Source organism: Micromys minutus (assembly GCF_963924665.1).
Source record: "Micromys minutus genome assembly, chromosome: 3".
Lineage (NCBI taxonomy): Eukaryota > Metazoa > Chordata > Mammalia > Rodentia > Muridae > Micromys > Micromys minutus.
The window spans coordinates 8,856,147-8,873,170 of NC_137972.1; the positions used below are offsets into that span (position 1 = coordinate 8,856,147).

General features: G+C 39.2%; 1 protein-coding gene across 1 annotated transcript in view; it reads right to left on the reverse strand.

Moving 5' to 3' along the window:
* The window catches only part of PIK3C2G (phosphatidylinositol-4-phosphate 3-kinase catalytic subunit type 2 gamma), a gene marked incomplete at both ends in the record, with an annotated part of 303,735 nt that overhangs the window by 195,110 nt on the left and 91,601 nt on the right, over positions 1 to 17,024 (reverse strand). The window contains one exon of the mRNA XM_080913719.1: positions 167 to 260. Within this exon, the coding sequence (XP_080769845.1) occupies positions 167 to 260 (94 nt within the window). The remainder of the gene's footprint in view (positions 1 to 166; positions 261 to 17,024) is intronic.

The following is a 17,024-nucleotide window of genomic DNA, read 5'->3' on the forward strand; positions in this document are numbered from 1 at the left end:
TCAATTTTCAATAGAAAACGTCCGCATTAATCATATGAACATGTAGGATGGAATCAAGTTCTTCCTTGGCCAAACCACAACATAAAAGTTTGGTTGTTTCATGGGCTTGCTTATAAAGAATGATGATTCGGAACCCAAGAATCCCTTGGTGACCCTTGGCTCTTACCTGAACTAGCTGTGGGAGGCAGCCCAGCAGCTCATCAGTCAAGAGCTTGTCTAATTGTTGAACGGCAACAGCACGGATGTCTTGGTCTGGAAACCTGAAAACAGTTAAAGTGATCCTAGAGTTGAAATTAACTAGAAATATATATATAGGCTCAAGAAATCATCACTTCCTGGAGACCTGATTACTTATGATTAAAAATATAATCTAATATCTTCAACATATTTTGGTCAGATGTTAATGAAAACCAGACTTTGAAAGTAGCTTACAATGAATAAACAATCTTAATAAGAACAAACTTTACTAGATGGGGTGCATTTGAAGAAGGTTTTTACTAGACTGTAAAGCATTTGAAGCCTGTAGTAAGAGTTAAGATCCCCTAGGCAGCTAACAAACTGAATTTGTGAAACTCTGAGCACCTGAACCCATATTTCCTCAAACAATTTTATTCTCCAATGAACTGCTTGTGTCACCCCTGCCATCCAACAATTAAATTCAATTATCTCAGAGTTCCTGAAGTGTGTGGAGTCACTAAAGTTCTACACTGTTTTGAGATACTTTTGACCTGTAGAACCAGCATGAACAGCCTCAGCAACACTTAGGTAAGAATATTCAGTTTAAAAGAGATAGGCATCCAAAAACTATTAACAGGCAAAAGTTAAAACTGGAAGGAACACCTTACTCTATTTCAAAACAAAGTAATGGCCGATAAATGAGGAAACACTGCATTCCTTTGGTAGGGAAGGGATTTAAGTTTTTCTGGTCAGTCAGATGAGAGCACTAAAGATTGACTTCCTGTGGAATGGAACTCAGAAAACCTTATTCATTTTTTTAAAGGATATTAGATTACTGAAGGGTGAAATGAACACTTTGCAGTTGGAGTCAAGTAAAAATAAAATAATGGCCTTGCCCTGTGTCCCTCAACTGTCCTTGGGAGCTATTTGGAGTCAGAGGCTAAAGAGTTTGCATTCTTTTAAATCTACATTGGGTTTCAATGCTTAGTAGGAACAAGCGTTTATGATAAACAAATCACCTTCTACTCTCATTGCTTTCCTCCCTGTTTAGAGCCCACCCATGAGGTGTGTGATGAGAACCATATTCCAGACACATCTAACTCAACATTGCTGAGGCTGGAGGATCTCATGTACCATGTACCATCTCATGTACCATTCCCAGCCCAAGAGACTGTGCTATGGAAATCCAGAGCTAGGTCAGCTCATTTCAGCCTCTTAAGATGTTACATTTTCCTAAGTAAATGGGTTCAGATGATGGCCCCAGTATGCACATAGAAGTTGGGTACAGAACAGACATCTAGAACCCTAGCATGTCCGGGATGGTGGTAGATAGAAAGAGTGTTGGAGCTCATTGGTCAGATAGCATAGCTAAACTGGTGGGCTTTAGGGTCAATGAGAGACTCTTTTCCAATAATAAGATAGGGGAGAGAGAGAGAGAGAGAGAGAGAGAGAGAGAGAGAGAGAGAGAGAGAGAGAGAGAGAGAGAGCGCTACAATTTACTGTTCTCAATTACTAAACCATTTGTCTAAAGCCCATCAGTATCGAGGTGACTTTGAAGATGGTCTAAAGGGAATAATGATGAACGCTATTTCCTGAGTCTGGTCGCTCACACTTTCTTGTCTGCCTGCTTCATGTCATGGATATGGATGACAACAGATAAAGGTGTAAAAGTAACAGAAAGAGCTCTGGTGGATACTTTGTATGATTCTTACATGAATATTGTGCATTAATTTCCATACACTAGATCTTAGATTTCATGAACAATGAACTGGTCTGTCTGTTTTGATCATGGACCTCCAGCACTGTGGTGACTCTCTACCCATGTTCTTGAACATTACTTAAACGAAACCTGTTACCTTTCTTCTTACATATGTCCTCTAGCAGACTCTCCTCTTGCCATCTTTCTATAGTCATACCGTCTTCAAAGCCCAATGGTGGTATTTTGATGCGTTTTGCTCTTCCCCCCACACTTTCATCCCTGAAGGCCATGCTCAAACATCACCTCACCTTAAAAGCTATTTCTGGCTGAGCTGACTTTCTACAGAACTAACACATTCCCTACAGAATTCAAAATGATGTACAAGGATGAGGGCTGACTCCTCACTTTATGATTCCCCAGATCAAAGTGGAAGACTTCCCTGTAGGGCAGCCTCTTCACTTTCCACAAGTCAGCATCCAAGGTGGCTGGCTTTTCTATTTTAACAGGTCTAGCATCTATACTCATGACTAATAGCTTCCTCAACTCTGTGGTCCATATCCTCACATGGATTGAAATATTCATATATCACAGTGTAAGTTAATTTCTCATGAGATGCTAACTGGTTTCATGCTCCCAATAAATAGATTCCTTCTATGCCCACTTACTAAGTATATATAAAGGGCTACAGAGTTTACTTCCCCCCCTCACACATTGATTGAGTGTATCCTTGGTGTGACACGTTCATTTCATTCCCATTGATACTGTAATCTCTGCTTGGAACACATTGATTTCTGTTTTTGAAAATTCTAGTCTTCCTTCATAGTATGGGTTCAGATGATGGCCCCAGTATGTACATAGAAGTTGGGTACAGAACAGACATCTAGAACCCTAGCATGTCCGGGATGGTGGTAGATAGAAAGAGTGTTGGAGCTCATTGGTCAGATAGCATAGCTAAACTGGTGGGCTTCAGGGTCAATGAGAGACTCTTTTCCAATAGTAAGAGAGAGAGAGAGAGAGAGAGAGAGAGAGAGAGAGAGAGAGAGAGAGAGAGAGAGAGAGAGATTGAAGAAGATACCTGATACTGACCTCTGGTCTCTCCACATGCATACATAGGCTATTGCACCTGCACATACAAAATTTGTGTATACACACACACAAAAATGTACATACATACATACATAAATGTACATTGGATATGACTATCTTAATAATAATTTCTTCATCCTCTAATTTACTTCTCGTCTCTTATGATTAGCTAATACATACAAAGATTTATTATAATTTTAAAAATGTGTCCCCATTCTTCAATGAGGGACAGAATTAACTGAAGGTAACTTTCATTGCATCTATTCTTATTTTTAGGTTTTAGCGTCATGCTCTCTGAAGTGTAGGTGATTAATCAAAATGCGCTGATAATGATAGAAAACAGTGCTGGGAATATGTGGAGAGATAAGATTATTTCTTGCTGTGCACTGAGATCATTTAAATTGGTTGCAACAGGTTTAATTCCACAAATACCACCTACACAAATTTCTTATTTTTTTCTTGTCTCTCAGTCAAAAGGGTAAGAAAAAAATTAATCTAAAGGCAATGAAAAAGAACGTTTTCCAAGGTCCCCAGGCAGAAGAAAACAACAATTTGCTCATACTGGTATAGTGAAAAAGTGGAAAAGGAGAATTATACACACAGATTCAGGGAATCTGTTTGCATGTTGATGGGGAGAAATATTATTGCCTTTGCTTGATGCTCAGAAAGAAATTGGGAGAGAAATTGGAAGTATCACATGATATCTTGGGATATGACTAAGGATTCACTTGACATTCAAGTGTATCAAAATATCATTTGCATTGGACTATTTTAGGTAGAGTGGGCCACCTTAGGAGATGCTTGTGATGTTGATGTTCCTAAAATGAGGCTTCTTTCACACAGTGCTGGTGGGTACAGGACATGTTTTAAAATGAAACAGACACAATTCTTTTAAGTCATGCTTACTTTGAATATAGAAATTTAACCTTTGGGAATCAATCCTAAAGGTATAATAAAATATGTACATGAAGACCTGTCTATGAAAAACATTGGAGATACTATGTACATCTAATACTAAATATGTTATGAGCCCCTGGAGACTATGTACAGGCACCAAGCATAATAATGGGTCATTTGATGATCTGCAAGTGCTTTATAGTAGTAAAACATTAGTCTTTACTACGCAAAGTAATAGGTTTCACTGTCATTTCTATGTGTGCGTACACTATATTTTCATTAAAAATGTTCTCTTAATCACTGCTTCTAACCCATGTGTCTGTCTTTGAAAAAAAATTAGTATATATTGATCCATTATTCTTAATACAAAGATAAAAGAAACCAAAATATTAATTGAAATACTTTAAGAGAAGTTTCCCACATGAGTTTAATTTTCTAACCTAGTTACAGTTTTTCACACCTACTGAAAATAATACCTTTTAAAAGAATATCCATCCAGGAAATCAATGAAGATATGCGCATAGCTATGAATTCATGACTAGGGATGGAAGAAACATTAAACATCATGCTCTTTTAAAGAAGGAATATCATTGTGTGGTGGAAAGTAAGCATCCTACTTTCTAGTTAATTTTGAATATTCTACTGGCATAATCGCTGTCTGGAGAAAGGATGCTTGTTTCCTCATAGCCCCCGGAGTCAGGTGTAGATCAATAGTCAAACACATTCTGCAAATCCTGGCATTTCTTCCCTGCAATGCCTGAAATTATTTAAACATTCTATATGGATTTTACCTCTGGCATTTCCTGCTCAAGAGCTCATTCCTTAATGAGGGTAAGGTTCCCTGTGTGGGATCTGACTTTGGTTTGATATTTACAGACCAAAATGTCACATGTAACAGAAGACCTGCACCCAGCTTTAAAATTTCCATAAGCCAGGTTATACTGAATTTCCAAATGATTTGACTTCTTGACACACATGCATGATCATTGCTGGGAGTTAGGTGGTACCCTTAGGTAATTACAATACCCCCAAGACTACTAATTAGTGCAGGAATGGACATCTATGCCTATGGTTTGGTTCTTCACAAAAGCACTATTGGGAGGCTCGTCAGGGTGACATATATCACAAATTTATAGGAAGCATCCTTATAATTAATTACAGAAAATAGATGCTCACAATCTCATAACTGAAAATCCAGTTTAAAATATAAAGACCTAGATCTATGGCATGTTATTGCTTGCCAGGAAGGAGGTCATGAAAGATGAGGAGAGTTTTCACTTACAGAAAAAAAAAAAGTTGCTTCTTGATGCAGTGATAAAGCACTAGGAACAAGAGAGTACTGTGTAGGGAAGAGTTGATTTCAGCGTATAGAGAGAAAGCCCACAATGGTGGATAAAACATGGTGACCAGACGGTCACACAGGAAACTGAGATCAAACTTGAACCCCACAGGGTGTGGGGGTGAGTGGAGACTCTAAAGTGAGGCTAGAAACCATCAAAGGCTGCCTGCCCACAGTGGCATATTTCTTCTAGCCAGGTCATGCCGCCTAAAGGTTCCAGACCTTTCCAAATATTACCACTAAATAGAACTCAAATGCTTGAACACCCAGGACCACAGAGGACATTGCCCACTCAAAGCATTGTAGTAAGAATATCTGAACCCTGGGTTTAAACTAAACATCAGCTTTGGTCTGTGATTCAGTATTTAATTGGCCTCTGAACTAAGGTAAAGCGCCTTCTCTAGTGTTTGCTAAAAGATTAGCACTCTTAGCCAACATCAATGCAACTCTGCACAGTGATTTGTTAATAAATTGGTTAAAAATCAAATATGGCCTAATGTCCAGTAAGAATATAGAGGCAAAAGGAGACAGTCTTCAAGAACCAAAACTACTGAGGCTAATGGGAAGAACAAAACCACGTCAAAAGCTGGGAAGGTGAAGGACTCAAACAGCTGAGCCATTTCAGGATGAACACCTTTCAAAGGAATCCTAGTGGCATAGGGCTCAGGTGGAGTGGCAATGCTCAGATAGTGTGCAGGAACTGGACCATGTGCCAGGACAGCAGTGGACTGAGGTGTTCAGGACTTGCTCATGACTGCACTTCGCCAATTTTGGGCCTCAGAATATTTTACATTCTTAAAAATGATTGAAGTGTTCAAGAAGTGCCTTTTCAAAATACTCCAGTTATATTTATCAGTAGCTATAGCAGAAGTAGAAATAAGGATGTTTAAAACATTTATTATCTAATCTAAAGGACAATGACATTCTTATTCCATGTTAAGACAGTCACTGTAGATCTGCTCAGAACACTCATGCTGAGAAGTAGAAAATATTGGGCTGGAGAGATGGCTCAGTGGCTAAGAGCACTGACTGTTCTTCTTGAGGCCCTGAGTTCAAGTCCCAGCAACCATATGTTGGCTCACAACCACCTGTAATGAGATCCAGTGCCCTCTTCTGGTGTGTCTGAAGACAGCCACAATGTAAATAAATCTTTAAAATACAGTAGAAAATATTTGGTCTGGAAAGTGATAATTGCTATACATTTTTGGGTATGATATTTGGTGTCTAGCTTAATAGAAGATAGCTGTGTCCTTTTCCCCCCTATATTTATAAAACCTCTTACAATACTGAAGTCAGATAACCTAGGTGAGCCTCACATATCCCCTCACGTGTGTCATAAAAACGATTTCAAACTATGATGACAACAGCCTTGTCCTTGCAGCAGGCATGTTTACATTTTTGGGACATCAGTCTTCCCTTGGACAACCTCTGACATGCGCGATAGCAGCTTGTGTGGTCGCTGTGCTTTCACAGTGAAAGGAATCAGAACCTCTGGTCTGCTTCTGAGAAAAGCGGTACGTGGGCTTATGCAATTATACATTTTCTCTGTTCCCAAATCTTTCCATCCCTTTCTTCCTCAGCAGCCTGTGAGACTCTTAGAGGGGACTCAGGCCACCTTCAACCAGACCAGCGAGCTCATGAAGTGTCTCTTTGATGGAAAACATGTCTTTTAACTTTTTCCACTTGGCTGATTTTTGTCTTTTACAGTCCTTTGTCATTTTACCCTTAATCCTTGTCCCCATCTCCCAGATCCTTTCCAATTCATGATATGAATATCACGGGAAATATTTTCCTAAAACTTGCGAAAGCACTGTTTGAAAGCAGAACGCGGCACAGTGAATAGCAACCTTTAAGAGAAAGAGCAGCTTTGAGAGTCAACCGGAAACCAAAGAAATCTGAGATCAAATTTCAGCATAAAAGAAATGTCAAGCTTTCAGAATGCACAGCAAGAATTCATGGAATATGCCACAAGGCCATTCACAGCTAAAAGCTCCAGTGTCAGGCTGGAATTAGCAGTCATCAGAAAAAGAGTGCATTTCTCCAGGAGGTTTTGAGTCTGATGACACGTTCAATATCAGCTCGGAAGAAAAATGCCAATATGAATATCGGTGCTGTGTTTCTGATAGGAAAGCAACCGGATCTGACAGGTTTGTTTTATTATTCCAGGAAAAATGATGAAGGAGGATTCTTATAGTGATTGAGCTCCTCTACATACTAAATAAACGCCTGCTCTTTCAAGGAGCTTGGTGTGCTTACAGAATATCAGAAACCACGAAGATTTGAAAAGCAAGTGCAATCTCCCCATGATATAATAGAAGATGCTGGGTCTCAGAGCTTAAGACGTTTTCCCAAGAACATCTGTCAACATGGCAAGCAGGACCCAAAACTCAGAGGCCAAGAGTGGCAGGGTTACCATTTTTTCAGGAAGGCCTTTTGATCTTTGTACTAGAAACAACCATGTCCACATATAAAATCAAGTGACTAGCTTGGATCTGTTACTTATTCATTATATTCTAAATGACATAAGAATGGCGTGGCAATTTGAATGAGAAATGTCCCCCATGGACTTGGTCCTCAGTAGTTGGAACTGTCTGAGAAGGTTATGGAACCTTTTAAGGGGAACCTTGCTGGGGGAGGCACATTATTGTGGGGGAAGGCTTTGAACGCTCATATCTTCACACTTCCTCTTGCTCTCTCTGTTTTATAGGTGTGGATGAAAATGTGATCAGGCAGCTTCCTGTTCCACCCACCACTTCATCTCTCCCTGGCTATGATGGACTCTAAGGATCCCCCTAGAACTAAGATAAACATTTTCTTCCTTAAGTTGCTTGTTGTGATGGTATCTTAGTCTATCAACCGAAAAGTGACAAACCCCAGTAGTAAGCTCTGTAATAATCTAAATGGACTTGAGCACCAGACCAGCCATGAACCAGAAGCAGGGATAATGAATCCCCGAGCCAAGAAGACAAGAAGACTGTACATAGATACTGTCTAATGGATCATCTATAGACTCACATCGAGAGTTGAGAATTAGCTAACTACATTGTCACCATGCAAAAGGGATCGATTTTAAACATTCTCACCACAAAATCATAAGTTGAACTTACTGACCACCTCCATTTAATATTTCTATAATGAGTAATTGCAACAAAGAGTCACAGGGCAAATGGAGGAGTTAGAAAAAGGACTGAAGGAGCTGAAGGGGTTTGCAATCCCATAGGAAGAAGAACAATATCAACCAACCAGACCCCCAGAGCTCCCAGAGAGTAAACCACCAACCAAAGAGCACACATGGAGGGACGCATGGCTCCAGCCACATATGTAGAAGAGGATAGAGTTATCAGCATCAAGAAAGGACAGGCCCTTGGTCCTGTGAAGGCTCTATGCCCCTGTGTAGGGAAATGCCAGGGTGTTGAAGCTGGAGCGAGTTGGTGGGTGGGTGGGGAAATACTCTCTTAGAAGATGGGGAAAGGGGCAAAATGGGGGAGTCCTGGAGGGAAGACTGAGAAAGAGAATAAAATTTGAAATATAAGTAAAGAAAATATCCAATTAAAATAAAAGAAAAGCAAGAGTTTTTCATACTCTGCTCAGTGGCAGTTCTAACTCCATTGCTCTAGTTAAGGTCTAATAGCATTTAATATTTCTCTAAGGCTCTTCCTAGCTTCTCTCAGAGCACTCAGATCCTCTTTCCCTGTCCCTTGGTCTTTCTCACTTTGTGCTGCTCTTACAAAGCTGCTCTGTCCCTGTTTTCCAAACATCTGTTTGCTGGTTTCTTTCTCTTTTCTTTTCCTGCGGCGTCCATTAATGTCTAAAGACCTTAGGTCTGCTGTTATTCTGTGAGGCTCATTCTCTCTACAAAACTTCAGATCTTTGTACGTGACTCCATACTGGGCAGTTCCTAGAGATCACATGTTAAGGTTTTCATGTTGTAAACAAAACCCCTCAACTTATGCTACACAAATCTGCTATTCTTTCAAAGGCTCGAGTTAGTCCATGGTAAATTTATCAAACATTCAGTTGAAGCTTGAATTCTTTATTATCTATTTTCTCTTTGTGGCTTTTTTTCTGAAATAGTTCTTCAGTCTACTCTGTGGATCTCTACTGGTAACAAGACCAACCTGAGAATAATTTTGCAAGTGGACTAAACCTTACAACCTGTTAGTGTCCTTGTGGCCACCACTTTTTAAAAAATGTATCCTTCACGTTATTGCTAGAATTATTCTTTTTAATACAAGTCTGTCAATAAAATTCCAGGGAATGTAATAATAACAATGTATTGCCTACCTAGACCATAAGGAAGGCCCCACACAATCTTTCTTAGGTCAATGTTTACAGGATCGTATGCCATACAATTCTATGATGTTAAATTAGTCACTGTCATCTAAAACCCTATAGCCACACACAAGCTGCTGTTCTTGAAGAAAACTTTGCAAAACTTGTAGTCAAGATTCAGTTTCACTGTGAACATATCCTTACTTTCTATGGCATAATTTGCTTTTCCCTTCCTTGGGTTCATCTAGAATTTACTGCTTACTTTAATTAAAGCATAACAGAACACATCATATGGTGGCTTCTCCTTACAAACTGTGTGTTTTTCTTAGCAATAGTCACCATGGCTTATGTTGCTTCTCTTTGGTTAAGTACATAGCACATATTATTGCATAATAACTGGAAAGGTAACACCACAATCCACATGTTAGTTAGGTGTCTAATTAATAGATGTTTTAATTGTCTCACTGCTGTGAATTTCATACTTCCTACTTATGATGCTAGTCAAGACTAACGTCATATAAATTAATCCATACAGTGAACAAGCGAGTGACTGTATCTGTGCAAGTATTTTAGTGTACCATCCTCACAAGGGAATTGATTTTGTAAGCCATGGTTTGCTTTACTTAATCTTGCTTTTCTTCCTGAAAAACAGTAATTTTACATCATGTGAGGGGAACAAGATTTGGTGCCTTGTCTGCCTTTCGTTTAAGTTCCTGATGTAATTTCCCAAGTTGCTTCTTAAATATAAATCTTTTCAGGAAAATGACTTTTCGTTGCTTCAGTCACGTATTTGCTGTTAGTCACTGGATTCTTGTGCTTTTGCATCAGGGTTCAGGAAAGCTGCAGCCATTTCTCGGGAACCATTGATCTTAGGTCAGGTCTTGGCTGTTATGCCCTTCTCTAATGGAAGGACTGATACTCAGCAGACACATTGCCAGCCCTCAGTGGTGGAAATGTGAACACTCAGTGGCTTGTTCTAGGTAGATTAAGTGCCAGCATATCTCTTGTTTAGAACACAGAGGAATGAACTGGAGAGTCTTCGAGCAGGATGAAGTAAACAGGAGTATACGAACCCTCCCAAACTCAAGCTGGAGCAAACCAGTTATCAAAAGGTTAAACCACAAATGCTTCAAAGAAGAGAGAAAAAGGAGTAGAACCCAGAAGACCTGTCTCTTTGATAGCTCACAGAATACAGTACACTCTGTTCTCAAGAAAGTCAGCTTTTGAATTTAGAGTTGTTGGAAAGGTTCATTTCTGGAAACAGCCTGTCCTCAAGTTCTTTATCAGTTCAGTTAAACCGAGAGTGGGAGTCACAGGGTGCTCACAGTGGAAACGTGCCAACTTCACCGTGACCTTATTTAGTGCATGCTAAGGAGCTGGAAAGCCGGCAATCAGCACAGTTCACCCAGGTTCTCAGAGTGCAGCTGAATAGGCAGACCTCTGCTTTGGAAGTTGTTCCTCTCATCTCTGACTATTAAGTCACATGGTCTTAGGGAACACTGCTGAGTGAAGGGAAATTATCTGAGTGTGATAATATAGCCATTTTGGTTCACAAGTAGGAAAAAAAGAAGCCCAGAGTGTTTAAGCAGCATTGTGATTTGAATATGATATGACCCTCAAAGTTGGCCTCAGATGCCAATGCAACTTGGGTGGCAGTGGTAGAGAGTCCCTAGATGCATGTGCTGGGAACCAAAGTTGGGTCTTCTGTAAGAGCAGTGCAGGCTTTTATCCACTGGGGCATATATGACTTGGTTGTCAGCTGGTGTTGATGTTTGGGAGGCTGCACAGCCTTGTTATAGGAAGTATATCTCCGTGGAGAGGTTTTAGGCTTTGTAGCTTATCCCGACTTTCTCTTCTACTGCTGTCCCTAGTTGTCAGGTGAGCCTCAGGCTCCTTTGGGCCCTGCTTTCTCCAACACAATTTATTCTATTTCCCTGAAACTGTAAACCAAAAGAACCCCTTTCGCTTCAGTTGCTTTTTGCTGGGTATATCCTATTATGGCAAACAAAGTATCAGTAACACAGGGAGAAAGTTGTACCACTGCGGTTCTGATGGCAAGTTCTGTCTACAACAGTCCCTACACCTGATGCTCCTCAGTCCCTCAATTATTAAATCATAGGATGACGATCTCTATGAATCTTAGTATTGTTGAATGTAAAATTAGAAAAATAACAATGTCTACTTCTTAGAGTTATTGTGGGTTCTGGAAGACAATGATTTTAAGGTCACAAATTCAAAACTTTGACCTGAACACTGAAAAGAAGACTCAAACAGACTGTCACGATCTCTTTGTGAAGAGAAGGGTCAGGCGTAATATTTAGGGATCAGAGAATAGAGAAATTAATCTAATAAATTCTTGTGGTTTACAGGCCAGTAGACAGAACTGCTACATTTTTTAAAGAGTGTAATCTATATAATTAGTTGGTTTTTTTTAGTTGAACAACTTTATTTTATAAAACAAAGATAAATGTACAAATTTTAAAAGCATTTCTTGCATAACAGTATATGAATACATTTTTGTCAGTACTTGATTTTATTAAAGGTTTGATAGTATGCCTTAAATTTTTGCTAGTTACAATGAGCATAAAGTACATGTAAAACAAGATGTAACCTGGAAATAGTCAAAATTTTCTTGGTGTGTAAAGATTAAGCATAACGGTTTTTCTTTCTTTTTCTTTTTTTTGGCCTTTGTTTTTCTTGAACTACATGTACTCCGTAAGTTGTTTCTAAGGTGTTCTGAGCTTTCTGGGGTTAGTATACAATTATCAGTGACTGCATATTGTGTCTATTCTTTTGTGACTGGGTTACCTCACTCAGGATGATATTCTCTAGATGCATCCATTTTCTTAAGAATTTCATAAAGTCATTGTTTCTGATAGCTGAGTAGTACTCCATTGTGTAAACACACAGCAATTTTTGTATCCATTCATCTGCTGAAGGACATCTGGGTTTTTCTAGATCCTGGCTATTAAAAATAGGGCTGCTATGACCATTGTGGTGCATGTGTCTTTGTTGTGTGTTGGAGAGTTTCTGGGGTATATGCCCAGAAGTAGAATAAGTGGGTCTGCAGGTAGGACTATATCCAATATTCTGAGGAACCGCCAGACTAATTTCCAGAGTGGTCGTACCAGTTTGAAGTGGAGAAGTGTTCCTCTTTCTCTGCATCCTCACCAGCATCTGCTGTCATCTGAATTTTTGATCCATTTTTGATCTATTTTGGTTAGTGTTTTAGTGGAATCTCAGGGTTGTTTTGATTTGCATTTCCCTGATGGCTAATGATGTCAAGCACTTCCTTAGATGTTTCTGAGCCATTCCATATTCCTCAATTGAGAACTTTTTGTTTAGCTCTGTACCCCATTTTTTAATACAGTTGTTTGATTCTCTGGTGTCTAACTTCTTGAGTTCTTTGTATACCTTGGATATTAGGCCTCTATCAGATGTGGGGTTGGTAAAGATCTTTTCCCAATCTGTTGGATGCTGTTTTGTTTCATGACAGTGTACTTAGCCTTACAGAAACTTTGCAATCTCATTAAGTCCCATTTGTAGATATTTGACCTTAGAGCACAAGCCATTGTTGTTCTGTTCAGGAAATTTTCTCCTGTGCCTATGTGTTCTAAGGTTTTCCCTACTTTCTCTTCTAATAGTTTCAGTGCACCTGGTTTAATGTGAAGATCTTTGATCCACTTGCACTTGAGCTTTGTACAATGAGATATGAAAGGGTCTATTTTCATTCTTCTGCATGCTGAGTACCATTGAACCAACACCATTTGTTGAAGAGGCTGTCCTTTTTCCATTGAATGTTTACAGCTTCTTTTTCAAAAATCAAGTGACCATATATGTGAGGGCTTTTACTTTTACTTTTACAATTTCTGGATCTTCTAATCTATTCCATTGATCCACCTGCCTGTCTCTGTACCAGTACCATGCAGTTTTTAACACAATTGCCTTGTAATATAGCTTGAGGTCAGGGATGGTGATTCCCGCAGATGTTTTCTTGTTGTTGAGGATAGATTTCACTAATCTAGGTCTTTTGTTATTCCAGATGAAATTGCACATTGCTCTATCCAACTCTATGAAGAATTGGGTTGGAATTTTGATGGGGATTGCATTGAATCTGTAGATTGCTTTTGGTAAGATGTCCATTTTTACAATGTTGATCATTCCAATCCATGAGCATGGGAGATCTTTCCATTTTCTGAGATCTTCCTCAATTTACTTCTTTAGAGATTTGAAGTTCTTGTCATACAGGTCCTTCACTTGCTTAGTTAGAGTCACACCAAGGTATTTCATATTGTTTGTGACTATTGTGAAGGGTATCTTTTCCCTAATATCTTTCTCCGCATGTTTGTCCTTTGAGTAGAAGAAGGCTACTGATTTTTTTGAGTTAATTTTATATCCAGCCACTTTGCTGAACTTGTTTATCAGCTGTAGAAGTTCTCTGGTGGAATTTTTGAGGTCACTTATGTACACTATCATGTCATCTGCAAACGGTGATGTTTTTACTTCTTCCTTTCCAATTTTTATCCCTTTGATTTTCTTTTGCTGTCTAATTGCTCCAGCCAGGACTTCCAGTACTATGTTGAATAGGTAGGGGGAGAGTGAGCATCCTTGTCTAGTTCCTGATTTTAGTGGGTTTGCTTCAAGTTTCCCACCATTAAGTTTGATGTTGGCTATTGGTTTGCTGTATATTGCTTTTATTATGATTAGGTATGGGCCTTGGATTCCTGTTTTTTCCAAGACTTTTAACATGAAGGGGTGCTGAATTTTGTCAACTGCTTTCTCAGCATCTCGTGATATGACCATGTGGTTTTTTGAGTTTGTTTATATGGTGGATTACATTGATAGATTTCTGTATATTAAACCATCCCTGCATCCCAGGGATGAAGCCTACTTGATTATGGTGAATGATCATTTCGATGTGTTCTTGGATTCGGTTTGCAAGGATTTTGTTGAGTATTTTCGCATCAATATTCCTAAGTGATATTGGTCTGAAGTTCTCTTTCCTTGTAGAGTCTTTGTGTGGTTTAGGAACGAGGGTTATTGTGGCCTCAAAAAATGAGTTAGGTAGTGTTCCATCTGACTCTATTTTGTGAAATAGTTTGAAGAGTTTTGGTATTTGGTTGTCAATAAATGTCTGATAGAATTCTGCACTGAACCCATCTGGACCTGGCCTTTTTAGGTTTGGGAGGCTTTTGATGACTGCTTCTATTTCTTTAGCTGTTATCGGATTATTTAGATGGTTTACCTAGTTTTGGTTTAACTTTGGTATCTTGTATCTGTCTAGAAATTCATCCATTTCCTCCAGATTTTCCAGGTTTGTTGAGTATAGGCTTTTGTAGTAGGATCTGACGATTTCTTGAATTTCCTCAGTGTCAGTTGTTATGTCTCCACTTTTATTTCTGATTTTGTTAATTTGGATACTCTCCTTACCCTCTAGTTAGTCTGGCTTGGGTTTATCAATCTTGTTAATTTTCTCAAAAAACCAGCTCTTGGTTTTATTGATTCTTTGAATGGTTCTTTTTGTTTCTATTTGGTCAATTTCTGTTCTGAGTTTGAATGTTTCTTGTTATCTACTCCTCTTGGGTATATTTGCTTCCTTTTGTTGTAGAGCTTTCAACTGTGCTGTCAAGTTGCTAGTGTATTCTCTCTCTAGTTTCTTTTTGGAAGCACTCAGAGTTATGAGTTTTCCTCTCAGTGCTGCTTTCATTGCATCCCATAGGTTTGCTTATGTTGTGTTTTCATCTTCATTAAATTCTTATTTCTTCTTTGACCATGCTATCTTTTAATAGAGTATTGTTTATTTTCCATGTGTATATGTGCTTTTTGTTGTCTTTGTTGTTATTAGAGACCAGCCTTAGACCATGGTGATCTGATAGGATGCATGGGAGTATTTCAATCTTCTTCTATCTATTGAGTCTTGTTCTGTGACAGATTATATGGTCAATTTTGGAGAAGGTGCCGTGAAGTGCTGCGAAGAAGGTGTATTCTTTTGTTTTAGGATAAAATGTTCTGTAGATGTCTGTTAATTCCAACTGGCTGTTTCTGCATGCACGGGCCCTCTGGGTGGAAACCAAGTCCCTAAAGCAGAGTTCCTGCTCTCCTGAACCAATAGGGGGAGTGGGGCACACTAGGCCCAGACCTCTCTGTGCCCTAGCTACTCGCAGCACAGTCTCACCTGGCCTGTGTCCCTGAATCTCTGCTGTTCCCGGTGTGCTACATTTTTTAAGAAGGATCTTTTTAAGAACGATATCCCATGCACCTGTTGAAATGCACTGATATTTAAGACCATTTAAAATAAAGTTTAAACTGAGGTGACTCTAAATGAAGACAGCCTGCTGTAAAGACATGGAAGGTTGTACCCCAAAATCAAACTTAGAAACCATTTATCTGTTAGTAGTCTTACTTTCATGGTTACTTTGGTGAAACTATTTTTTGGCAGTCTTCTATATAGTTCAGCCTGGTCTGGTAATACTTCAGAATAGACTTTTACACATATCAATCTTCCTGCTTCGGTCTCCATGTGCTGGGATGAGGGCACATGCTACTACATTCATTTTATTTTGTTAAAATTCAAAGCAGTTTGTTCTTAAATGTGTGTGTGTGTGTGTGTGTGTGTGTGTGTGTGTGTGTGTGTGAGTGTGTGTGTGTGTGAGTGTGTGTGTGTGTGTGTGTGTGTCTGTGTGTGTGTGTGTGTGTGTATAAATGTGTGACCATGTACTCCTTCATGCATCTGGAGGTCAGAGGACAATTTGCTGGAGTCATATCTCCTCCATCACTTTTATATGGTTTCCAGGGATTCAAACTCAGATCCTCAAGTTTGGCTGATAGATTGTTTAAACACTGAGCCATTCTCCTGTTCCAAAACAAAAACAAAAACAAAAACAAAAACAAAAACCTGTGTTTTTCAAAATATATCTTATACCTCTCAAATTATTTTTATAAAGCAGTAACTGAGTGTGTGCACACACACACACAACTCTCTTTGTAATCATTGTAAGAATTTCATCTTACCTTCCCTGACATTAGGTTACCATGAATGCACATACTGCCCCTATAGATTTGCTTATTCTATCCATTTCATACACGCAGGAGCACATAGCATATGGCCCTTGGTCTGTGGCATGTTTCACTTAGTGTATTATTTTCAAAGTTTGCCCACATTGTCACGTATGTCCATATTATTGTTTTGATTAAGATGGTGCACAAAGTGCCATTTTTTGATCCATTGGTGGACATCTGGGTTGCTTGTGCTTTTCGTGTATTTGAAGACCTATGATTCTCTCAATAACTGTGTGTGGGTTTCAAGTAGGAATATTCTTCTTCTTCCTCTTCTTCCTCTTCTTCCTCTTCTTCCTCTTCTTCCTCTTCTTCCTCTTCTTCTTCTTCTTCTTCTTCTTCTTCTTCTTCTTCTTCTTCTTCTTCTTCTTCTTCTTCTTCTTCCTACTCCTCCTCCTCCTCCTCCTCCCCCTGCTCCTCCTCCTCTTCCTTCCTTCCTCCCTCCCTTTCTCCCTCCCTTCCTTCCTTCCTTCCTCCTTTCTTTCTTCCTTCCTTCCT